Below are 26,309 nucleotides of genomic sequence, written 5' to 3'. Positions count from 1 at the left end.
GGGGGCCCATGGTGGCGTGGTGACAAAAGCACATCAGGACACCTCACAGCCCCTGCACACAATGGTGCATTTAATCCTTCCTGCACCGCAGCACCAGGCTGAAGGGGACGAGAGTGAAGAGAGAATTCTCCTGCCTCCACGCTTCACTCAGAGCCACCCTCTCTGGACAGAGAAACAGTGGCACAGCACCAACGAAAGACGGCCTGCAAAACGTATGGGTGGAAAAAACGGACACCTTGGCCGAGCTCTGCTGTAGCGACAGAAACACCTCCTCAATCAGGTGGGGCATCTGAACACGAAAAGGCCTTCATTTCCAGGGCTTCCTGTGTCAATCCGGTGCGCTGCACTCACTCCGCTGGCAGATGACAGCGAGACAAGACGGCGGTCCCCCGCCGCCCCTTCACACGAGACGCATCCAGCCGCTGGGGATGAGGTGCTGCGTCTGGACCACTCACGCCATAAAAGTTCCTGTCACCAATCCGTTATTTGACTTCCTGTAGGGGGAATAACACTAAAAACCAAAGCAGGAAACTCTCAGGAACTTCACAGGAACTCTGGGCTTTTTCAAGACAGACGAGAGGAGGACATCAGTTAACCGAGACACTCTCCAGCTTCAAGGCCAAATGGGGCTATAAAAAGCTAAAAAGGCAGTGAGATAACTCAGGTGGTCCCAATGACCATTTCAGGGGTCTTTTTTTCCCCCCAGTACTGAAAGAGGAACTTGCGCACTGGCATTTCTGACCTCTGCAGGTCTTCACATTCACTTCAGTGCCACCAAAGGGTCCCTGTGCAGCGGCAGAGGTGACTGCGTGATGAGCTCCAGCGTCCGATTTAAAAAGGTCATCGCGGACCCTGCGCGGCGCTGCCAAGCTATTTATACCACCTCAACCTTTACACCGAACAATGGCCACCCATACGGAAACGCACAGAGGTGGTCGCACATGTGGTGAGAGACACAACACACACTGGCCAGCTGCCGTTGCATACACACACACACACACACACAGATGATAAGATAATGATACGAATGACACCATCAGTGATGGGTGAGCTTTGCAGTTGCCCATTGTTTTACCCATTCGCCAAATGCCGTTATCACAATAGTCTAAGAAAAAAAAAAAAAAAAAAAAACACAATCCTTTACTTAGATCATCAGATGAATAATCACTGAAGGAACAGTTCTTCAATAATCTGATCATTAAGAAAGGTAAAAAAAAAAAAAAAGAAGTTTATGTGCCCTCTCTCTCGCCTTCCCTCAGACTGTATTCCACCAAATATCTGCTTTCCTCCCTTCTCCCTTGCTTCTGCAACCATCTTATCCATCTGGAGGTCACACTGTTTGTCACGGACACTGTGTGCATCCAATAAAGCACTCCCCATCACAGATAGCGCCTCCTCTATTGGGAAATAGATGGGTTTTCAGCAGCTTTATCATTTAGAGGGCTTTAGGGCTTCTCTGCGAATAAAGGCTTCACTATTAAATTACAAGTTTACTCCTTCCGCCAAATAGCTCTAGAAGGATTCGGCGGCGGCACAATAGCCTCTCTCCGCAGAAAGAGAATTGAGAGGAAAACATCTCTGCTGTTAGCGGCGCATAGAGATTTTCCAGACAAGCTGCTACGTGACAGAAATGCACATCCACAAAAGCGGCGAGGAGAGAAAAGAGGGCGTCCTCAATCAAGGGCAAGAAAGTTCACAAGTAGTTAAAAAAAAGTCATTTCTTTTTGAAGAGCATTATTTAACAGTTTTTTGTTTTTTTTACATAAAGAGAATCAGACAAATGGTCTTTACAAAAAAAAAAAACGCTTTTATCTCAAAAACTTAATTGCAACGAAATTACAATAATTGTACCAATTAAAGTAATCCTGAATGAACAGTATGTCATCTTAATGTTTCAGTACTTGGGAGAAGGGTCCTTCTAATTAGCTGCAATTGCCTCGCACATATTCATTTCAAGTGTCATTAGTTAGAAGTTTCGACTTTTCAGAGAAAATCACTTTAGAGCTGGGATTTAGGCGCGTCACTGAGAGGCAATTGTTCAGCGAAATGAATGCAGGGGCTGAGAACGGTGACAGGAGGCATTGTGGGAGAGGAACGTCTGAATAGGCACCAACATCAGCAGCCGAGCTGCCGGCTCGTCGCCGGCGCTGGCACCGCGCTGCGGGAGACCGCGGGGCGGGAGTGGCACACTTGAGAACTTCCTTACACTGAAAAATCGAGGTATGTCGATTTTTTCGGCAAGGTGTCGGCTTGCCAAGACAGATCACATCTTATTGGCACAGAGAGAGCCAAAAAAAAAAAAAAAAAAAAAACTCTCCGTGTTTACACCTTTGCAGAGTAAAGCGCCATCGCCTATAAGAGAAAAGAAGCTGGTTCCCACGGGATGCAGAACATTTTTCTTTCCTTTTCATTATTTGTTTACGAGCTTGTGCTCCGTTTAAGTGTCACTTCCTGTGTCCGGGTCACAGCTAAGAGTCACTCGGCCTTTACTCATACCCTCTGGTTTATTCAGTCAAAATAATTAAAGGGGCTCTTGTTGAGGTGTGTGTGAGTCCAGGAGAGGGTTTTTGTGTGTGTGTGTGTGTGTGAGAGAGAGAGATTGGATGGGCGAGGGGTGTCCAGATACAGTGTGACCACTGGTCACCGAGGTTTCACCAGGCTATCCTGGCACAAGTCACGACACCAGATGTCGGAACAGAACTGGCTCGGCGGGCCACGCTTCTCCTTGCACTAAAAGCAGAGCGGAGCACCATAAATAACCTCCCCGAAGACCTGACTCCGCTCAAACCCAAGGATCACAGCTGGAAATTTCCCCACCTCCTCCAACGAACTCCTTCGTTTGGACTTCCACTGGCCACCTTTCTTACGTTTAAAATTAAATTTGTTAAATGCTAGAGAATAACTCTGAATTTGCACATTACTGGGGGGCCAGTAAATAAACCCCGCCTCGTTTTCTCTTCAATTGACCCACGTGCGTTTGTGGGCTGGTCGGCTGCACTGCCATAGTGGTGAGGCACAGCGGTTTAAATTGTGCCTTCTTTCATTCATTGGAGATAAGAACTGAAAATTTGTACATATGCATGAAAAGCAACAACACTGTTATTCCCTAACAGGACGTTCTGAGGTGGGACTTGCTTTTACTAGAACTTGTCAGAGATTCCTGATCAGATTGAGTTCTAGGGAAACGAGGAGTCGTCTGGAAGTCTTTGTTGTGTTCCTCCATCTTCTTCAACACTCACATCTACTGTGGGATCTCTCGGTGGAGAGGGATCAGCAGTGGGCTGTGCAGTGTATGTTCAGGTATAGGTCAGTATTCATCACCGTTAACCCAATGACAGGTTTGAAAAGTATGCTGCTCCATGCATCAATCTTATTCACTTCAGCTCAGGTTTTAATGCTGTGGCTGATTCACCTATTTTTCATAAATAAATGCTCATGCCAATATTGAATTTTTAACGTCCTTTGCAAATAGGCAAAAGTGAAAACAGAGAGGATAAAAAAAAAAAAAAAAAAAAAACAGCTCTTATTTTTAATTTAGTCATCATATTTTTCAGTCATATAATTTATATCTTTCGTATCATAGCTTAATTCTGTTCCCTTTTTGTTATCACTGTTAACCGTACATTAGGCATGGCGCTGCACCTCCAGGCAACACAGCCACACGTCTGACCCCTGACCTCTACGCAGGGGTGACTCTAGCCCTGAGTCTCAGAATTAAATCAAAAAGTGTCTGATGTCATTAGTGTATAACAGCCGTTCAGCAGCAGAATATGGCCCATCATATCTGTCTGTAGCAGGACCACACCCCTTATGTTAAAGAAAAAGCACTACAGCGTGGCTGTAGTAATAATGCACGGGGGTCCGAGGAACAGTGCAAGAGAAGCCGGGTGATGGGTATTCGGCGCGACGGTTGACCTATGAGAAGCTGACTCACTGCTTCACCCACTCCGGCGCTAGCATGTCTCAGGGTTTGCCTGTAGCCACATAAAGCAGCCAGTGTAACCATCCGTGGCTGCCTATCAATCTCCAGTGGTCAGGAGGAACGCAGGCTGTGACCTGTGGGGTGGGGGGACGGCGTGGGCCAGACAGCCAGCAGTCACGCCGTTCCCACGCGAGCTCCGCAGGGTCGGGCCATATGGAGGTGAAGAGCGCTGCTTTGTGGGTCAGCGTCTCTAATTCAGTGACCACATCTCCAGCGCCACGGGAAGAAAAGAGCAGTCTGTTCCTGAAATGCACACCGAACTGACAGAAGCCCAGGGTTCAGCACAACACGGTGACTCAGTCCTCTATAAAAAGAACAGGGCCTGGCCACGTGAAAAAAAAAAAAAAAAACGGAAATGAAGGGATAGAAAAATAGAGGGAAAGAAGAAGAAAAAAGTAGTAGTGAGAAAAACGACAGCGGCCTTATCTGAAGCAGATCGCTTTTGTGATAAGAGCTTCCAGGCTCATTTAAGATTCTTTCCATTATGGGGGGGAAGAACTTGCAGCAGAGAGAAGAAAGAAAAGAAAAAAAAAAAAAAAAAAAAAGAAAAGAAGAGAAGAGAAAGAGAAGATGGCTGACCAGACCGTGCACGTTACCAGTTCACCAAAAGAGATTTCAAGCTGCAAAAGCAGGGCGAGCAGAGGAACTGCAGGCTCAGTCACGGCCGATGACGGAGAAGCGTGAAAAGGGGTGTTTAAGGGCCTCGGAGAGAGTAAGAGACAAAGAGAATGAGAGGGGGGGGGGGGGGGGGTGAAAACAGACCAGAGGCCAGTGTGACATGGAGTCGCTCTGACACTTACCAGCCCCAGGGGCTGCTGCTGCAGCAGCAGTGTGACAGAGCGCAACCTTTAAAGGCCAAGCGCTGATACATGCAGCACTGGCCTTAATGGCTCTGCTTGTGTTCACTCACGCGCGCACACATACATAAATGCACACAGGACGGCATGCATGTACGTGCACAGAAACGGCATGCACATTCCCACACACATGGACCGAAATCCATATATCAATTCATGCACAACACACACACAAGCATAGACACAATGCATTAACCTCACAATGTCTGTAGCCCCAGAACATGGCCACTCAAGCAGAGCTGAAAGAACCAAGCATGGCAGGAGCGGAGCGTTTCGCCTCCAACCCCAAACCAGCCTCGCTTAAGCATTAAAAACAAATGACAGAACACAACACGCTGTGAGCCACAGCATCACAGCAGCACTCAGTCAGTGCAATATTGTAATCATTTACTTGAGTGACCGTGTTCAAATTAAATTCTGCCCGTTCGGCCCCATTCACTGCGGCAACACGAGTCTGGTCTGGTTTAAAAGGGTAACCTAACAACACACTAAAAGACCCCCTGGCAGAAAATATGTATGATTTCAATGGCAAGTAAATACAGATTAGTGACGTCCAGAAGAGAGAGGATCTACTGCCACCTGTAGGTGATGATGGCCACAACATTCACTGGTAGCCAGCATTGGTAAAATAAACCATTGTTCTTCCCGAACTGATGTTGTGCCACTTTGATTAAGCCTGTTATTAGATTGCTAGCAATTATATGGGCAATTAGATTATAGTGCAAGAAGTTTAAATTGTATTTATGGTAAAAAAACTAAAAAAAAAATTTAAAAAAAAACGCTGAAAGATTCATCATCAGCAATGAATTAGGAAAATGGCGACAAAATTATTGAGTGCGGAATGATGCATTACCCAAACATTGCTCATTATCCAACAGATATATGGCTGTACAGGCCTACAGTCCTCTGGATGAAAAATGCACTGTTACATCTGTGAGCTGACCTCTCATAAATGGTCTTGAGGGTGACCTGGTCTGACACGCCTTCAGTCTCCTCCAGGAACAAGATGATCCACGATGTCCGATAGGGCCACTCCTCAGTCAGATTTATCCACAATGCCAGACGGTCCCAGTTAAACACAATCTGATTGGCCCTCAGTAGGCGACCTGTCAGAAGGGAGCTTGCTGAATTCACACTGAATATCAGGTTACAATAATAGAGAAAATGTAGTAGAGATGCAGTAACATTTAGTAATTCTCACATCAGTAAACAGATCGCTAAACCAAAAACCAAGCCCAAACCCAAAGTCCAATACCGAGAATGGGAACAACATGTTCACAACATGAATCCCAATGGCGGTATCAGTCAAACTAATCCCATTTGATGTTAAACATGCAGCCCTGTGTAGCAGAGCACCTGTGACTGAGACGATGTTCAGGAGTCTTCTCATGGTCTGAGGGCTAATGTCACTGAACCAGTCCTCGGTCACCAGCAGCTTGGTCAGGTCAAAGGACATCTGGCGTGTGACGGTGCGCTGCATTTGCCTCCTTCGGTAGGTATCCTAAACGCACACGCACACAAAGGTGAGTTCAGTTGTATCTATGTCTTCAGGCCTTCATTAAGAAAGCACCTTAACAAGAGTGCAGATATAACAGGAGGACCAAAATCAAGACAGTCAAGTTCAAGTTTAAATGTATTTATAAAGCACTTTAAAACAAGTGCTGTACACAGACAAAGGAAAAGACTGAGACAGCGAATAAAACATAATAAAATAATAATAACCATAATAAAACCGTAAAACCAACATCTCAGACAGATGTAAAAGCCAAGGAGAAAAAATGTGTTTTGAGGGAGCAGTTAAAAGCAGAAAGGGATTTGGCCGGCCTGATGTTCAAGGGCATTGCGTTCCGAAGTCTTGGTGCAGCGACTGAAAAAGCTTGGTCACCCCTAAGTTTCCTCCTCATCACGGGGACAATGCCTACAAGTCCTACAACTGTAGCCTTGTCCAAGACTGGATCATGGTATAAACCAAGATTAAAAAAAAAAAAAAAAAAAACATATAATTCCTTATAAAATAGTTTGGTCTGTACAAGTCCATAAACAACATTAGGTTGCTTTCTGCTGGCTTTTCGTATAAATTGTCAAATTAAAAATGATGTTGATGTTAACTGCAATAAAATTGATACATCCAGTTAGCCATGAGGGTATGTGCAATATATGCACACTTTTTACTTTGCAAACACGGCAAAACTACATTAAATTAAGCTCCATTTAAACGTCCATTCAAAAATGAAGATCCTTTTTTGTATTCTTGGTGACCACCTCATGACAGAACTCTGTGTCATGTTCCATGTGATGGGTGGTGGCGGGTTGACCCCTTTGGACTTTCACTTCCTGTGGTCAGGCAACCTCGGCTCCACCCTGCCTGCTCTTCACACAAACAACCTTTTAAAGGCCCAATTAGCAGACAGACGATCTGAAAGATGAAAAGGGGAGACCCAGGCCTGTGCTGCCTTTTTACAAAATATTGTTTAGCATATTACTGGTTTGGCTCTTTGGGGGTCAACAAGCAAGCCTTGACTGGACAGTCATCGGTCTGTCGAAGGCTAAAAGTGCAATTAGTATCAACAGTGTCTTTGGTCTATGGAATGAAACCAGAGCAACCAGAGGAAACTTTGAAGAAAATGCTAACTCCACACAGAGAGGGGCCACCAAATCAACCAAAATCTTTGATCTTGGTTGATCAGATATTTGCAAAAAGACTACATACATACATTTTCCAACATAAAGTGCATATAACGGGATTCTTCTTTTTGAAAGAATCCAGAATATGAGTGAGTGACAGGAGATCCGGTGAGCCAGCGTAAGCTCAGCGTGACCCCCCCGACGCCTGGACTCATATAATGACGTTCCGTGCAGCATATGGCCTCCAGTAATGGAGTATTGACCCCTCTTTCATCATCTCTGGAAGGACATCTTTTCCACTCAGAGACACCGAGAAAGTTGGGGTCCGTGATGGACACGGCAAAGCGACCGACATTTCTTGGATACTGGAGTGGTTTGTTTTGCCAGCTCTGGTTACAATTCCCTACAGACAGTTGAATGAAAGGAAGAAGGAAAAAAAACTACAGAAATGAGTGGAGACAGTAATTCAGTTATGGTTTAGCTCCATTTGTCTCCCTTATTGTTTGTCTTGTGATGAAAAATGCTGAAGGGCGTGGTAGCTTCCAAGAAGACGACCCCCCCCCATCCGTACTACAGAAGTGTACTAATGGTTGAGGATTATGAAAATTAAAAAACGGAAAACACACACACACACACACACACACACACACACCTCACTCAGTGTGTTAGGTTTAACAGCAATGCTCTGGCCTGACGTGCACAATTGGCCTTTTCAGCGGAAGGGAAGTAGGTCCGTTCACTCATAATGACTGTAGTGTTTTCAGAGCCGCCAGTGAGGAGGGAATTTCGAAGTTGAGCAGCAAACAAGAAGGAAGAGGCGGGGCTGGGGGAGAGCAGCGGCGGCAAAATGAGCGGCCGCCAAGAAAACAGCAGAGGCAAAATAAAGGAGCGCGTCCCGAAATACAAGGGGCAAATAAAAAGCCAGATAAATCAGCGGCGCAAACAAACAGCCTCGCAGGGGGAGCGGCGGCGCCACTTAGCCTCCCGCGCGCATCTTCGATGCCAGCTCTTTGTCACTGAGACCCACTGCTGCTACACCCTGTCATTAGGCAATGGCATCGCAGCAGGAAGGATAAACAGACATTAAATCAATTACAGAGGCTCCTCAGTGACAGAGAGCGACACCACTGTCGTCACCACCACGCCGCCATAAACACACACACACACATACACTACAACCCTAAAACACACAGACAATATAGAACAGCAATGTGTCTCTGGTTCTCTGTTTCCTATTTGCATCCCACACTGACCTGGGGGGCTGCTGGCGAAAAACCCCAAAACCAAAACACAGACTTCATTTATGAATTTGGGAATAAAAGACATCATTTCACTCTCGTGTGTGTGGTTATGACCCCATGACTGAGTGAATCATCCTCTTCACCATCCAGATCTTCATGTCAGGAAATAATTTCCAGCAGGTTTAGAGGGACAGCCCAGGAGAGACCTACCCTCCTTTGGAGTCCTGTCTTGCTGGCCATTTTCGCCTGGTCTCCCAGGCTGTTGTGGGTCACTTTCTTGTCAGTGTCCTCGTGCAATGCTACAACAGACACAGATACACAGTACACACTAACTAAACTCATACTGAACCTGTAATCTGTCATTTTCTACACTACCAGTCACGAGTTTGGACGCACCAACTCATTTATGGATCTTGCACTTTTACATTATAGAATATTATGTGATTACATTATAGAACATTATGAGACTAAAAATTCCCTCTTCACGGGGTCTCTGATCCCAATCAAATCTGTTCTCCTTTGTTGTCCCTGGCTGGTGGAACAACTTGCCCTGCTCCATTGGACTTGCCCAAGAAACAGTTGAAAACCCACTTGTTTAAAAAGTATTTCAAACGAGTCTAACACTAACACACGCAAATGCACACACACAAAAAAAAAAAAACATCCAGCACTTAATAATTCCCTACAATTCCAAACAATTCTTGACAAGTTAGGCCTTATCAGGGCTCTTAGTTTTTTTGACTCACAATCTATGGAAACCGAATGAGAATTGTTGGTATCGCTTTGGATAAAAGCGTTTGCCAAGTAAAGTAAAGTAGAACAAAGTTGAAGACACAGGACTACAAAATAACAAGACTATAACAGAAAAAGTTCAACATTTGAGTCTCTCCAAAGCAGAGCTTTGTTGTGATTGCAGCATTTCACAACCTTGGCTTCTCTCCACCACCTTACGTTAGACAATTGGGATGGTTTCCAACTGACCTGAATGTTTATGCTGAACACTTTCTTATCATTCACTCATGTTAATGAGCATGTTCATGAAGCAGCTTTTGATGATGACAATGGTGAACAAAGCAGCCATGAAGGTAAAAAAATATATATAAAAATACTAAATCTGTAAGTCTCCATAGGTGCATCCAAGTGGTTGACTGGTAGTGTATATCATTCTTTATTATTAAAATCAGAATGATGTGACAGACAGCTCATACCCTCTGAGATGCCAGCATCACCATTAGTGGGCACCGCCATGGAGAGCTTCCTGGCAGTGGTCAGGCCGCGGCTGTTGAGGAAGACGGGCAGGTGGACGATGTTTCGCATGTAGTCGTGGCCGTTGATGTTGGAGTCCCGCAGGACACTGTTCAGGTTCTGATTGATGGCCTTGATGATGATGTGAGGGTCACTGGCAAAGATGGAGATGAAAGGGCCTTTGGAGAACAGCACCCTCACCTGGAGAGAAAAAGTAATGCAAGTAGCATCCTATTACATATGCAATGCAGCAGTGGGAATCACTTGGCATTGTTGTTGTAAAACCAACTTTAAGCAAGAGCTCAGAAATTCCGTTTCAATTAGAAAGCTGGTGTCCGGTTCTATTACGTTGTTTATAAGACAAATAAGGTTCCCCCTGGCCTGAAAAAAACAGAGCTACCCTCTGATCATTGTCTTGAGTCTTCTGGACCATTACAAAACTATGTGTACAGAACTCCCTGCATAACCAACAAGTCTAAAACGTACAGTCATGCACTCAATGGTCAACATTATAAAATGAAAAAGTAGGAGTCACACAATGTTTTGAACAGGATGAAATTAGTTTGACTTCCTCATGAGCGGAAAATGAAGGTGTTCTCATCTTCCGAAACTTCTAAAGATCAATTGAGGAGGGGAAAGAGAATCTACAAAATTTGATATTCTAAATAAATTGTAAATAAGTACAATAAAAAGTGCAAGTCAGAGGTTGCACAGTGAGGTTAAATAAAAGAAAAAAGCAAACATTAAATCGATTAATTATTGTGCCGATTTCGGTCTTGCAGATGGGACTTTCCACTGGGAACGGCCTTCGCAAGAGTTGGAGTGTCACAGGACACTGATTTGGGTGACCGCTGAAGTTCATTACAGCAGCCAGCCGCCCCGGCCCATCAACAGATAAATATTTGCTTACACTGCAGATGTACGAGAAACTCAATTACACTCAGTCTGGACGTCTATTTAAATGTTGCTCCATGCACAAATTTATCAAACATGGCATGAACAAGTGGTAAAAAAAATATTTAGTTTTCCAAAAGATTCAATTTTGTAATTCCTACCCAAATCTGAGACAAAAAGCTCAGGATTTAAGAGGGACATGTCTAATTGCGCTAACAAAAGCAGCCATTCATGGGCTCCCAGGCACTGCCTTCTACAGAAGATTTCATTAACACAGAGCCGGCTGCCAACACAAGGGGATTATTCTCATAAATAATAACATTTGGCTCAAGGAAATTCTATTAATCCTGATTGAAACAGGAATTTGAACTTCGAGGACAGGGTGAGGGGCATGCGGACTTGAACTCTGCGTCCTACAGAAAGGTCTCCGTACCAATTAGTGTTAGCTCTTAACACGGCCTGCACCCATTTGAGCATCACGTCTCAAGTTTAATCAGCAGTAAGAAGAAAGCCATTTTAACTTGAGGTACATCTATATTCGTTAGAGCTGACAGATGTTGAACCAGAGATAGAAGTAAACTTTTAATTTTGGGAAACTGAAGTAAGGCTCTCGGAACAGTCTGTATTATCCAGTATTATTCATAAAATAAAACACAATGAAAATAATACAATTATCCAAATGTCTTATGTTTGTGCTGTCAAAAATCCTATTAACTTTTTTAAGAGATAACTGATATCTATAAACAACTTTTGTATTGTTACAAATACTATATTATGATGTTTTATTACATGTCAGAACTTTTAAGCTATGATGAATCATATATTTGATATCTTACATTTATAAAGCAAAATTATAGTTGTTAAACTTTTTAATGAAATATAATGCAATTTTCTAAATGTAATATGAGCAGAAGCGCACGACTACAACAGAATCAATGAAAAATTAACACTGTTTGTGGAATGACTGATCATCTCACACGCACACACCGTGTCCAGCATCTGTAGCACTTTGTCCTGCTCGCAAGAATCCAGACCGTCGATGATGACCACCAGGCGCGTCTGGTTCTGTGTGAAGCCGTCAATGGTCTTCGCCATCTTGGCCATGAGTTCCACCTCACACTTCAACACCTGCCAACGTCCAGCACATCCCACATCAGCAACACATTACAGCCCCGCCAACTGCTCCTCACAGCCAGCCGGCCACCAAACTGCTACTTCACTGCTGTTGCGTTTAATGTTAAAAATCTCACAAACTCACAAATCGTTTGCAAAATTACTCGGAGATCTGACAAACTCTGACAAATCTTAATGTTAGAATCATTCTTTTAACCCTTTTTGTAATAACCCCCCAAAAAATTACATTTGAGCTACTCGACCCTTACACAAGGTGTAACTTGTAATAGTATCTACTAATAATATTTAATAATAATAATAAATGTGCTTTGATGAATCTAATAAGATATCAAGCAAATCTTGACTGCAAATAATTGCTTAAAAGCTTTAAGTTGATACCTTTGTCTTTCAATGGTCTTGGGTGACCGCTAGAAGGAATTCAATTTGATTTGTTCAGAAAGCATTTGGTGGCCAGTCAAATGTTCATACATAGAAGAATGATGGACTCCCTGGCGCACAGCTATTAACAAGACTTACAATCCCACAGGCACCACATGCTTACAAAAAAACCCAAACTTTATTACTGAGTATACATAAATTAATTTACCCCTTTTTCTCCCCCCAAGTCTGCAGCTATTTAATGTGCATCAGTCTGTTATGCTCATTAACTTGGTATTTAACGTGAATAACATGAACAATATTAAATGAATTCCATGTTGTGAAAAATTCTGAGCTGAGCTAAAAACAAAATGGTGTATGGTGATTGTGAGGTTGAGCAGGTTAATGGGAAGGCTAAAGAAAACCACCTTCATGAAGCCCTCGCTCTTCAGCTTGTGCATGCTATTGGCAGCGTGATGAAGTCTTTTCCTCTGCGAGTTGAGCACCGAGTCGGCCACTTGCCACCAGGTGCGGCAGTTCAGCAGCAGGGCCAGGCCTACGACGCTCGCCATGCCGATGAGCACTGCATTCACAGTCATGTTCTCCACGTCCACTTTGAAGATGGCCAGTAGGGCCAAGCCCGTCACCAGGCAACCCAGCGTCAACATGAACAGCACGAAGGATGGAACGCAGCAGGTCTTCTTCCACTTCTTACCTACAGGTCAACAAATTTAGGCCAAGGACTGTTTCAGTTAACATAAGATGACCACTTCATCAGAAACATGTACAGTTAAAAGCACCTTTAAAGACTATTTATCAGGCGTTTATGTATATTTTCAGATCTGCATTAAATGTGTATAAAAAAAATCTATAAAATCTTGCATGGAGCTACATTAACAGTTTCAATAACTTCAGTATTGATTAAACTACTTCAGGCATGTTACAATATCGAAACTGGCACAGTGCACCTTGGATTTCATCATTCTTGAACACTCTGAAGAGTCTGGTGGCCATGAAGCCAAACTCCCTCTCACAGGCGTCGGACAGAGTAGCAATCATTTCTGCCATGGAAGTTTCTCCTCCCACACTGGACAGACGGTTGTAGTCTGTGAACAGGAATCTGAGCAGAAACAGAACAATGAGACCAAACATCGCCAATTAAGCATACCGAGTGTACTCAGAGTGCCATCTCTGTAAATATGGGGCTGGTCGGCAGGGCACCTGACGGGCAGGGCGCGGGTGGTCTGCTCTGGCAGCTCCGGTGGGTTGACGAACATCAGCTTGAGCAGCAGCTCCATGTAGCCAATGTGTCTGGCCAGAAACGTGCTCACCACCCAAGCCCAGTTCCAGCTTTCGCCCTCACGCCGGCAACCAAAGTACACCACCACTGCAGACAGACAACAGGCCCAATGATCAGACAGAATCCCACTGCTGTGACGTCACTTGATCATGATTCTCAAGGCAAAATGACATGAATTTGCATGCCATACCAATCACTTCACTTTCATGATTAAGCACAGTATTAAGAGATTTTATAAAATCATTTTATTTCCATCTTTGCATTTTTTTTTTTGGTGTTTTATAACCTTTTTTAATCGGAAATGGACTAGATTCTTCTTCCATTTCACAAGGGGTTTGTACTTTTTTGTCTTATTGTTCTGGGCATTTACATCCAGCAAATCCAGGATTCTATACAATGGCGTCCTCTAGTGAAAAAACATTGATACTGACAATCCTAGAGCCGATCCTAGAAATGTAATTCATGACAAAAACAAACAAATCAGAAAAAGTTATCGAGTGAGCCTTAAAAAGCATGGTAAAATATGCACTTACCAAAGCTGAAACAAATGCTTTAAAATTGACCAAATGTGCCTGTGAGACAATAAGGTTCACAAGTTTTTCAAGAATAGACTGCAGGACAGGAGACCCCTGACTTACCAAAGAAGATGTAGAGAAGAGCCAGTAGGCTGAGAGACACAGCCATTGCCAGCCGGGGGTCCACAGTGAAGCCAAGCACCACGGCCACCATTCCAGAGAGCAGCAGGGTCAGACACACCACCAGCCATGAGAAATGGAACAGCGGCATGACCTGCTGTCCAGCAAATGTCTTCATCTCATCTGGAAGAGAATTCAGCAACATTTTAATCATGGTTTATGATGAAGTCTAGCTTTTGAGAAACGTGGATCTCCTTTCAGCTCCTTGGCCTGACATTAGTACACATTTGTGGAGATTTTCACTGAAATCCAAAAGCCAAAAAATGTTAGTCAAATATCAACAGAAACACATTCCCCACATTCTCAACTGTTCATAGTGCCTACTGCACGCCATTACAGCAGACTGGTGAGTTTATAATATGGCAGGAATTCAAATTTTAAATTATCCATTTCAATTAAATCATGTACTTCGCTATGCTATATACTATTCCTGTTTCCTGCTGTCTCTTACCCTCCAGTTTCTTGAGAAGAAAGGACTTGCCACTGCCCCACTGAGCATATAGGCCTACACAGATTGGTGGCTGCATGGTGGGCTCACTGAGAATGTCTGCCAGAGCACTGCTGTATAGGTCATAGCCCAGCATGTCCCCATCAGACTCTGAGGGAGACAGGTGCTCTGAGAGAAAACAGGGATGCAAGACAGACGTTAAGTTCACAGCGTTGCAACTTAATTGGCTGTACCACTGAAGTTCACGGCAATTTACATCCATACTGAGGCCAATCAAGGTATAAGTAAAAAAAAACAACCCTGCTCCAATACAGAAAGTTGTCACTGCTTACTAGCACCAAATATCTGAGTGAGGATGCTCTTCTGATGTGTGCAGTCAATGTTGTAGGGCGTCTCCCCTGCCTTGTTGGGTCGGTACAACAGGCGGCCATCTTTAGGGTTTCTCAGGAGAAGCTCAGCCAGCTTCCTGCTCCGGCCCCGGATGGCAATGTGAAGTGCAGTGTCCCCTTTCTGAAATGAAAAAATATAAAATGTAAACAAATACAAATTTCATGCAGAAGTATGTTGAAAAGAATTTATAAAAATAATGTTAAATATAATGTTAAAAAAAGTGAAACATTTATTTATATTTAATGTCCTGGATACCCTGTCCACAGCAGACACTTTGGCCCCTTTGTCCAAAAGAAGCTCCACGATCTCAATGTTCCTCATTTTAGTCGCCTTAATGAGTGGAGTCTCAGCATCCTAACAGTTGGAAACATAAAACAAAGTGTTATGAAAGGTTATAATTGATGGTTTATAGTAATTACAGCCTATTACCTTACCTTAGTGCAGGCTTCAGTGTCAGGGTTACACTGTAAAATGTCTCGCACCATGGTGGCATTGGCTTTCTCCACTGCCCAGTAAAGAGCAGTCTTGCTGTCCTACGTCCCCAGAAAAACGGAAAAAGTACAATTAACGTATTGAACTATGGTTGGTTGAACATACCAGACAATACTGTACCTGGCCTCTGATGTCGATGTCTGCATATTTATTTAGCAGAGCTCTGACTATATCCCCATGGCCTCCGCGCACTGCTCCAATCAGTACAGTGTCCCCACTCTGCAACAGGTCATAACACAAAAAAAAAATCACATTATTAGAATATTCTACAAAGAGCATGCATCTGGAACAAATTACCAGTACAAGGATCAATTCTGCAGACAATATGATCGCACTGTCAGATGAGCAGAATCATACAATCCCCAAATATACATGCAACCACGTAAAGAAAACAAAATGAGGAGTTACATGAGAAATGGCTTATTTTCTTAAATAACATGATATCAAGAAATAACATGTGTATGTGGTTCTTGGCGCCTACCCTGTCTGGAATGTTGACATAAGCACCAGAGTCCAGCAGATCTTGCACAATCTCGGTGTGGCCTTCTATAGCAGCGATCATGAGGGCTGTGTTTCCATCTTTATCGGTCATATTCACATTAGGGTTTCTCTTCAGGAGCTCCTTCACCACCTCGGTGTAGCCTCCTTTCACTGCCACGGTCAGAGCGCTCATGGAGTTCTGCAGGGGTACAAATTTTTTACAAATTTTCTCTCATGTCCCACCAAAAATTGCTGTAAAATGGGACGTGAAATTAATGGATTTTTGGACAGAATGCTTTGAATGACAGTGTGTGCAGGTTCCATAGTTCTATAGTTCCAGGAGCGAAACGAAATGCCAGTCCAGCCGGGGTTTTGAACTCTCTCGGCAAGATACGCCCTGCCACGTTCCCAAGGGACAATGGGAAAACAGGTTTTACTTTGATCTGCCGGGGTACTTACCGCACCTTCCTGATCCACATTTGCACCGTTCTCCAGCAGATGCATCACACAGTCATAGTGACCTTTCCTGGCTGCCCAGATCAGTGAAGTGGTGCCATACTTTATATAAAAAAGCAAAGAAATTCTATCAAACCACTAAAACAAATGCCCAGTGTCTAAATAAAGATGCCCCTGCTCCATGAAAGAGCTCGTCACCTTGTCAGAGCAGTTGACTTTGGCTCCATGTTGAAGCAGAAGATGGACGATCTCAGCGTGACCTCTCCCAGCTGCCCAGATGACGGGGTAGACGCTGTACTGCTGGCACACAGGGGGGTGAATCACACACTCACAAACACACACACACTCACAGCTAGTCATCTCTCAATCATAGCTTCCTGTGTCTGTCCCGCAATAAATAATTAATGTATTAGTGTACATTTTGTACAATCATTACAACGTTAGTAAATGAGACTCGTAAGTAGCAAAGCTGATTTTGTATACCTGACCAGTGATGCTGGGGTTTGCACCTTTTTCCAGCAAGAGACGGGCCACCTCTGTTCGACCCTTGTATGCTGCCCACATGAGGGCACTCCAGCCTCCCTAGACAGGAAAAACACCACACACACACACACACACACACACACACACACATACCAGTGACTTCACATGTGACTGGCTTTGACCCTGTTTAGACCGACAATATTTTCCTGAGTCAGAAAGGTGCTCAAGGACATAAATACGTAAATTGCAGATGGCCTGCACATCTTTAAGCCACTTATTTTTTACCACAGGCTTGGCGACACACTGGCACCAGCACAGTGATAAACAAGTCTCCCTAGCAAAAGGACACAACACACAAACAGAAGTAGGCAAACAGACATTAACTAAATATTTAACAGAGCTGAAAAGGTCTTTTAACTAATAAAAATGGCAAATATGAGCAGTAGTTTAAATAGGTAGCTTGCACAGTACAGATCAACCAAAAGTGGGTCGATGTAAGCCAGCAGACATGAGAAGATTTGATTAATGTGGAGGAGCAGAAAGAAGGAAATCTAATATCGGAGTATGCATGTAACAGTTAATGGATGACTAATCTAAAATCTATCAAAACTGCAGTGGGCGGCCATGACAGGCGCCCGGGGAGCAGTGTGTGGGGACGGTGCTTTGCTCAGTGGCACCTTGGCAGATCGGGATTCGATCCGGCAACCTTCTGATTACGGGGCCTCTTCCTTAACTGCCCCTGCCACCGTGCACACTTCCAACATCTAATTGCAGGGCAATAAAGTCTACAATTTCTTTCTGTTTCTTTTTATATCATTATTTCTTTTTATATCATATTAATACATAATCCCAATTTCTGTATAAATAATATTTTTATTGTGTCCTTCATTACTACAATTGAATCCAACAATTACTAAAACTGCAACAGGTTTTACTGAATTATCTTTCGCATCCTCATTCTTTTGTTCAATATGGACAAATATAAAATAATTTTTTTTTTTTTTTTTGTCGCCCAACACTGATTATGGCAGACATCACACGCCACTCATACCATGTCTCTGTGCTCCAGGTCAGCGTTGTTGGCCAGGAGCTCCTTCACCACCTCCACATGTCCTTCCTTGGCAGCGGAGATCAGCGCCGTCCAGCAGTCCTGCACGGGCACCACGGAGAGAGTTAGTTCCAGGTCATACATCCAGCTGACATCGGAATGACATTGCCATGGCAACTCTAAAACAGAGGACCCCCCCCCCCTCTCCCGACTGCAAACTTCACACAGCTTCACCTACCAGCTGGTCGTACCAGGTGCTCATGGATGCAAAGTTGCAGTAAGAATTGTGCGTTTTTGGTTATTTTTCTTTTAAAGCGAGACCTGCCGTCCTCGCCCGTACCAACCCCGTCAAAGCTGCGCTATGAAGAGCGGGAGGTGTGCGAGGCGGCTACTGCAGGTTGCTTACCCAGTTATTTACTCGAGCTCTGACAATTATAGTGCGCTCTGCCCAACCACAAAGTGCAGTGAATTCATCGCAGTGGAATCTATGTCTCTGGTGTAACTGAGCCCTAAAGGCCACTTGTATGATTTGAAAAACCCAAACTTTACACAACACCCTATCAAGACTCAACCAACCACTGCTTGCTACAAGGCAAGAGCTAAAAATTATTCATCTTATTCTTCTGTATGTATGGAGGAATGATGGGACGCCTTTTGTAACAGTCGACGAAACCAATTCCTTTTTATATCTAGCCTATTTTTTCCAATTTCAGTTAAAGCATGAACTAAAACTGCTTTACTACTGTTGCTTTCTAGATGGTTTTAGATTTTGGGCTTTTATTGCTTGGCTGTTGTGTTTTAAATAGGTGCTGAGAGCAAGGTTCATATTTCTAATGGTTTTTTTTTTTTTTTTTTTTTTTTTTTAAATGGGTCTCAGGACTCGTATTTTCACTGCGCTAAATGTTTTCAAATATCACATTCCCAAGTATGCCCATAGGAACACTTACAAAAGTGAAAGCTGATACTCTGCATGTTTATCTTGTTTGTGGCCCCATCCCGACATGCAGTTCCTTTCTGTTTTAAATCACTTTATTTCTGTAAATCCAGACAGCATAAATGCTATGTAATAAGTGACACATAACCTCACATAACGTACAATATCATCCAAGTTGACGTTGGCGCCCCTCCTGATGAGCTCCTGCACAATTTCCAGGTTTCCCTCCTCCGCCGCCACCATCAGAGGAGTCTGGCCATTCTGAGAAAACCAAGCAGATCAGGTTACATCATGGCCAGCAAAGCTCCAGGTACTGCTAGTAGTAGATGGGGGTTGGAGGGCAGATTGAGACTTTTTGTGTGAACCTTCTGGCCCCGCCCTTCCCATTTCACAAACTTGGCTTGAGACACTCACCTCACTACGCTCATCCACCATATTGTACTTGTCCAAGTGGGCTCTGATGGCTGGCAGGTTCCCTTCCTCTACATAGCTAAAGAGGGTCTGACTGGCCAGGGTGGTCATCTTCAGAGAGCTGGTGGTGTCCATGGCAACGGCTTGGACTGGTGCTCAGCTCCACCACTGAGAGAGAGAGGATACAAAAAAAGGTGAGGTCAGAACCTCCGGCAGCAACTAATTCATGACCTACTTATCCCAAGCAAACTAATGAGGAGAAACAGGACCCAATCTACTGTGATTATGCAGTCACATTACAAAAAAAGTGCATTCGGTGTAATGATACACCATCAGTTTTCTGGAACAAGCCAAACCCATTCTCCAAATAGAGCAGGACTCATTTAGCTGAGCTACGCGTCCAATTACTTTCAGTAAATATGGAGTTGGAGGGTAATCACACATACAAGGTCCTGTAGTGCCCAGGGAGATGTTTGTCTGAGAACCAGAGGCAATTACCTTCTTAGTGCTTCTCGGCCAACGGGGGACGAGGCCAGGTGCAGAGTTCACTGTTTTGTGGGATTTAGCTAACAGGGCTTCAGTCAACTTAACCCACTTCGGGGCTGAATAAAGTTTTTTAAACAGGAAAACAGTCCACTTAAGGAGACGGCAGCAGTCATACCACAAAATGACTGTACTCTTTTATGAAAGTACTGTGAAGTAGGGGTGTGTACAGGCAAGGATCTCACAATACTATACGCATCACAATCAGTTATATCATGATATATTGTGGTATTGTACATATTGCGATATTCTACAGTTCACTGAAAATGTAAAAACAGAGCTGATATACAAGATGTATGCTCCATACTCCAAGTGAAGAACTGCAGGAAATCAATTTATCATTCTCTCTCTCACACACACACACACACACTATATTATATATGAGAGAGAGAATTACCAAAGAAGAATCTATTCAGGAAACTAAGCTTATCCAATATGTTTAACAGCAATCCTTAATATGATTGCAATATTCAACATGTAAGCTAAACCTTCATATGTTGTATTCATTGCATATAATATTGAAAATATGTTTTGTTAAATATTTGACAATTATGTCTGACAACCAGTATCTCAAATTACTAGAACATCACAATCAAATAACAGAAATCACAATTCAAGACATTTTCATTTATACAATTAATATTTAGTTTTACCTGGTGTAATTGAGTCTCAATACAATTTTTTTTTTATATTTTTTAAAGACACTAGTAAAAGGGAAGACATTTGAAACTCTTCTCATTTCTTCACGTTAGTCAGATGCCTCGTCTTGTACCACATGAAGGCTTGTAGGAAAACTCAAAACCCAAATCAGAACTCTAAATACACATTGGCTTTATTAAGTGTTATATTAGGCCAGAATGTGCGTCCTGCTCAAGATAAGAATAAACCTGGGCAGTAGCCCATTTCTCAGGCCTCCTCCATTTAGAAACTCCCCCTTGTCCTATATGCAACAAATTAGCAACAAGCGTATCTCCGTTAAAACATTTCAGTGACACCAGAGATGGAGCTTTTGTTTGCTGCCCCTGTCCCTGCTGACACGCCCTTCCCAGAACAGCTGCTCTCCGGGGGGGGTTCAGTGGATGGGAAAGGCCAATCAGCGCCACAGACCGGCCCCTTGGCTCCTTACTGACTGAGGCGGAGCGCACCCCCTCCGGACACCTTGTTAGTATTCACAAAGAGCAACAAAGGGCCCAGCAGAGAACAAACAAGTAAAACCACACTGTTGAAAGAGAGAGAGAGAGAGAGAGAGAGAGAAACACATGACTGTCACACTGGAGGAAAGTGTGACCCTTACCTTGTGCCTGTAACACGCCGCGTCCTGTACAATCTGTCACTGAGAGCCCTGCTCACTGTGCACTGGGTTCTGCATCCCTGGATGCTATAAATTATGAGGGCCAATCAGAGGCACGCGCGACGGGGGGAGGGGCCCTTTGGCGCACGCGCGCAGATTAGCATAAATTAATCACAGCGCGTGGCTCTGGGTGGGGGGGCGGCATTATTTGTTCTCTTTCTTACTAAAATCTAGTTTATAACTTCTGGTTTTCAGAACTGAGAAAAAAAATTAAAATTAATTTTCCCCTATTATGAAAAATATTTTGCTTTTATGAATACTGTATCTGAAGTCACGTTTAATGGCTTAATGAACAAGCCTCCTGATTTGAGACGTATATAAAATATCCAACCGATTTAATGACAAGACAACGCCGATTTAGCGCCAAGATCTCTAAAGAGTCCCCTCGCTTCGGGGGCTCATGCGGGTTGATTTCATCGGCACATTTTCCCTCACCCCGTCACCCTAAGCGGGTCTTTTCGCGACTTTACACACGTACCAATGACAGCGGGCTGGAAACGTCTGTTTACTTCTACCGGCGACTCTCCGGCAAACAGGTCCCAAAACTAAGCACGTGTCTAAGTTCTCCACGGCAAACATTGCGCAAACGTTCCGCCAACCATTGCCTGACGACCCGCGATGCATGTCACTAGCGGCGACTTATTTTTACGTGCACTTATTGTCACTCTGTCGAGTCAAAAATGAAATAATTAAAAGCAAAAACTGCTCGTGGAGTTTAAAACAGCACGGCTTCGCGTAAAAAGTTTTAAAAGAGCTCGCTGCACAACTTACCAAAGACGCGGAGGAGGCAAAAGTGCTTCAAGTTAGTAAGAGTCACGTGCACGGGCTGGGCTGATAGAACCCACGGAGCGTTAAACAGCGTGGATGTCCCCGAGCTGCCGCAGGGCTGCGAACGGCGCCTTCTCGCGTTCTTCTGCAATGTTGTGACCAGCCTTCAGTCGACAGCCATTTTGGACGGGAGGTGGGTGGAAAAGATTAAATTTGACAAGCTCTGGCCCCGCCTCCTGTGGCGGAGGGGGCGTGGCTAGAGTCACTGCGCTGGCTTACAGCAAAATGCGGCTCATGCAAATATGATTTCTTAAATAAGTCACTGATTATTCAATGTGGAGAAAAAAATATATATGTTTTAATCAGCTGGTTTAATTGGCACACAAAAACACTTTCCGGAGTACAAATAAAATATTTAGACAGAAACGTACAAATGTCCCTAATTGGCCACAAGTATGTTACAAATAAAGCATTTTGTTGCCTTAAAAGTAGAAAATTGTGATTAATGAATCACAGTGCAGAAAAGTAACAATTATCACACAATCACCATAATACAGTTTTAGTCAATAAAATAACTGGTGTAGCTCAACTGATTAAAAAAATGTAATAATAAGGTGCAAAAAATATTGGGAAGGCAAATCAGATTTTTGTTTTCAGTGTGAAGTCCTCATTATTATGCAGAATGTAAGAATAGGGTCATTTAAAAAAAAAAAAAAAAAAAAAGTTTTAAAGTCTGCTTTGGTTCTACCGAAAGCTACAACTGCATGAGACACAAACTAGCCCACCACAAACTAAAAAAATGAATTCAAGTCAAATCAAACATTAGAAAACAGCAAAGGGAAAACTTAAAGAAATACACAAAAATAAGCCATTCGGCATTTCGATCTAGACAGCTGTTAGATCTGTAAATTTTTAATTTCATTCATATACATAACAGCCACATACCACTCAGAAAGGTGCCTCCGGTGCTGCATGTTTGTTTCATGTATAAATAGCCTCTGTCTGTACACGTTTACATGGTTTAGGTTCAGTAAATTTGCAGAACCGGAGGACAAAGTTCAATTGATAAGAACACAATCGAATGTTTTTTTTGTGTAGTTCAGCTGAATCCTCCCTGACAGTATCACCACATCACCAACAGCTGAGTGCATGAATGAAATGTGAACGGTCTCCAAGGCCAACATATGCACCCAAGTGCACAGACTCACACGGCAGCGGCTGGAATAAAGGACTACTTTACCATACTTGGACAGCACTGAAAATTCTAGGCCAGGGCTGCTACATCCTTACATCGTACCTTCAAAACCTCCCTGGCCATTTTCTAAACACTTTTTTAAATGCATGTTGTAGCCTTGCTGACAATACATACAGAATCGGTCTGTGCAAGACTAAAGACAACCTCAAAACAACAAAAAAAATACTGAATTTAAGGAGAAACCAGAAAACCATGAGCAGGAACAAAAAGGAACCATGGGAATTAGTCATAGACTGAAACGCAAACTTGACTAACTTACTGCACACGTATCTGTCCTGCTCCTCAGTCTTTTCTTTCTTTCACTTTGGACTTGCACTGTATTGGCCTGCATTGCTCTGGCTGTTCCTGTCTTCCATTCAACACGCAAAGAACAGGGAGAAAGAAAACTCTTAATTCCCAGTGTTCAAATGTAAAGACCACTAAATCTCTCTTCCCACACACAAGAAAATACATCTCTACTTCTGTAATGCACAAAATGTAAATGTCCCCCTCCCCCCATCATCGCATTTGGCACTTTAGACATGAAGTGGTTTGCATTGATCTGCTGGTGTACACAGACGCTGCTGAGACACATCTGGCTTCCGCTGCCTCCTTTCAAAAGCCGACAATACAAGGTGCATTTACCCCCGTTAAAAATTACACGGTCCTACAAAACAGAACAAAAACATGGAATGTTAAGAAAATGCCTGAATCCCTCTTCAAATAGTCTAACATTGGAAATAACGTTTTTGGCATATTCCAAGCTAATTGTGCTTCAATACAATTATATCACAATGTGTAATCATCATGAAATTTCTGAACGTAGTGCTATGTTTTTATAACATAATTGTGTAGGGCATGAACAAATCTGGAAATGTACCAAACACTCACTCAATCAGAAATTGATTCTGTAAACCAACACTTAACTGCTATGAAGCTTAAGAGTACTTGCAATAAAATGCAACGGAATTAAAAACTAATAGCAATGGAATACAACAAGAATGAGAAAAACAAAATCGGTTTCAGCACAAATTATTACTGAAGAAGAGAGACGTGGTAGTAAAGCCTGAAAAATTAATCATGACATTAAAAAGAAATAATAAAATGCAGTCAGAAACAAGGCCTTTGTGGGATTTAAAAAAAAAAACAAAAAAAAAAAAAACAGGTTTCCTAAGGGCTGGAGAGGAAAAAAATAAAAAATAATAAAAATAATAAAAAAAAGAAATAAAAACAGGCATATTTTGGGGCTTTGTCTTGTGGTTAACTAAATCTATTTAGTAGATAGAAAACAAAAGGGAGAAATGTTTTAACAAATTCCTATTATGTATGTGCAAGTGGAGTTCAGGTGGCCATACTGATTTCAGCTGATCTGTTGGACTTTTTTGAAAAAAGGCAAAATGACCATTTAGATTTATTGCTTATTTGTCATTTGAAGTTAAATAACATAAAATCTGGACATGGTACTTACCATGTTGACTAAATCAAACTTTAATTAGGACAAAAATAATACTTACAACACATTTGAGCCCTGAGGAAACAAACAATAGATAGAATCATAAAAAAATTATAATAAAAACATAAAAGCACTTAGCAGTCATTACCAGACACTAATTTGAATGTTCAGTTACCTCCCAAAAGCAGCAAATTTTAACAAAGTTAGAGAGAGAAAAAAAAAGAAAAAAGAAAAAAAGATCCTAACGCCTATTTGAAATTGGCATCCAAAAAAATTCTTTTTTCTGGTAAATGTTTCTTCTCAGGCCGTGTATATAATGAAGGTTGCATTACTTAAATGACAAACAGAAGCACAGTGAGGAGTCTCATCATGGTCAAACACACATCCACTGAACACTGTGCTGCACACTGATTACCTGGCCCATCCCATCCCGTCTCGTCTCGTCTCACAAATACACAGAGGCTTTAAGGCAACTTCAGATTCGCTTGCATTCCTGTGCAGATGGTTCTCTTCCCCCGAACCATCTCTTAGTACAGCTAAATTAATAATCAAAGCTCTAGTTCCTCTTTGTTGTACATTCTACCACCACACTTGGTCAGGTCCAACAGAGTTTGTGTTTGACCTGAAGCTTGACTGCTGCCATCATAGCTACAGATGGGGTGACAATTTTAGTTGACATGTTAACTTGTCTGTCTCGATAGTGTTCGTGTTTAAGTCCGTTTTCATCCTTGTGAAGAAAGCATCGTTGCACTGGTTTTTGTGTTCATAGGATGCTCTTCACATGGATCTGTAATGGGGGAGCCTCCCCTCACGTGGTTTTCTGTTTCTGGTTGTAGTTGTTGTCCGTGGTGGCAGGGCTGCCCTGCTGCTGTGCTTCTTTCTGCCGCAGGTGTCTGGGCTTCACCGGCAGCACCAGGACCAGAACCAAACCAAGAATGTGTAAGCACCAGTACCAAGTCCTGAGGACAGAGCACCAACAACGTGAATAATGAGGGGTCAATTAAATATATAAACATATTAATAAATCTGTACTGCATGAATTGTAAAATAATCTGTGATAAGCCATCTGTTACTCTGTATTTATTGGAAAAAATATATTATATTTTAATGAATTTTGACAGAAAGGCTTTGAGTATTTAAAAATTTTTTTTGTGGTAATGACAATTTTTGTATGTCTCACGTTTAAAAAACAGAACAGATTAGCAATTTGGCACAAGTTATGCAATATTGGATAACCCCAAATATTTAGTTCAGATCTGTGTCCGTTTTAAAGTTGTGTCTTGGGTGTCTACGCTGTTTCATTCCAGATGGCTTCAATGTGCAGCGGACTGGGAGATTTAGTATGTGCCCTGCTCCAAATGGCACCACAGATTTCTCATCCTTCACCTTGCACCTCCAGCACATTAATTTAATCTCTGCCCATATCTTTGAGCAGTAAAAGTGTCTCATAACAATTTGTTGCTGATGCAGATAAAACTGTGATATAAT

General features: G+C 42.8%; 2 protein-coding genes across 8 annotated transcripts in view; both read right to left on the bottom strand.

Moving 5' to 3' along the window:
* kidins220a (kinase D-interacting substrate 220a) overlaps positions 1–23,780 on the bottom strand; it is a 35,958-nt gene extending 12,178 nt beyond the window's left edge. For 3 of the 6 annotated variants that reach the window (XM_028992869.1, XM_028992892.1, XM_028992902.1), the window contains exons 1-22: positions 22,138–22,319; positions 19,476–19,640; positions 19,224–19,322; positions 18,131–18,229; positions 17,080–17,178; positions 16,795–16,893; positions 16,600–16,698; positions 16,142–16,339; positions 15,781–15,879; positions 15,603–15,701; positions 15,424–15,522; positions 15,111–15,288; positions 14,782–14,946; positions 14,274–14,453; positions 13,557–13,722; positions 13,304–13,455; positions 12,764–13,050; positions 11,832–11,972; positions 9,914–10,151; positions 8,916–9,004; positions 6,196–6,340; positions 5,783–5,945 (exon numbers count right to left, since the gene is read on the bottom strand). In XM_028992869.1, coding sequence (XP_028848702.1) covers positions 5,783–5,945; positions 6,196–6,340; positions 8,916–9,004; positions 9,914–10,151; positions 11,832–11,972; positions 12,764–13,050; positions 13,304–13,455; positions 13,557–13,722; positions 14,274–14,453; positions 14,782–14,946; positions 15,111–15,288; positions 15,424–15,522; positions 15,603–15,701; positions 15,781–15,879; positions 16,142–16,339; positions 16,600–16,698; positions 16,795–16,893; positions 17,080–17,178; positions 18,131–18,229; positions 19,224–19,322; positions 19,476–19,607 — 3,026 coding nt within the window. In that variant the 5' untranslated portion in view covers positions 19,608–19,640; positions 22,138–22,319. Of the gene's footprint in view, positions 1–5,782; positions 5,946–6,195; positions 6,341–8,915; positions 9,005–9,913; positions 10,152–11,831; positions 11,973–12,763; positions 13,051–13,303; positions 13,456–13,556; positions 13,723–14,273; positions 14,454–14,781; positions 14,947–15,110; positions 15,289–15,423; positions 15,523–15,602; positions 15,702–15,780; positions 15,880–16,141; positions 16,340–16,599; positions 16,699–16,794; positions 16,894–17,079; positions 17,179–18,130; positions 18,230–19,223; positions 19,323–19,475; positions 19,641–21,309; positions 21,364–22,137; positions 22,320–23,648 lie in introns of those variants that run through there. The other 3 variants (XM_028992886.1, XM_028992877.1, XM_028992912.1) reach the window with 3 other exon arrangements.
* Positions 22,471–26,309, bottom strand: part of mboat2a (membrane bound O-acyltransferase domain containing 2a) — a 30,988-nt gene continuing 27,149 nt past the window's right edge. For both annotated transcript variants that reach the window (XM_028992926.1, XM_028992937.1), the window contains exon 13: positions 22,471–25,780. In XM_028992926.1, coding sequence (XP_028848759.1) covers positions 25,630–25,780 — 151 coding nt within the window. In that variant the 3' untranslated portion in view covers positions 22,471–25,629. The remainder of the gene's footprint in view (positions 25,781–26,309) is intronic.

Source organism: Denticeps clupeoides, chromosome 1 (genome assembly GCF_900700375.1).
Source record: "Denticeps clupeoides chromosome 1, fDenClu1.1, whole genome shotgun sequence".
NCBI lineage: Eukaryota > Metazoa > Chordata > Actinopteri > Clupeiformes > Denticipitidae > Denticeps > Denticeps clupeoides.
This window is presented reverse-complemented; position numbering and strand designations above follow the sequence as displayed.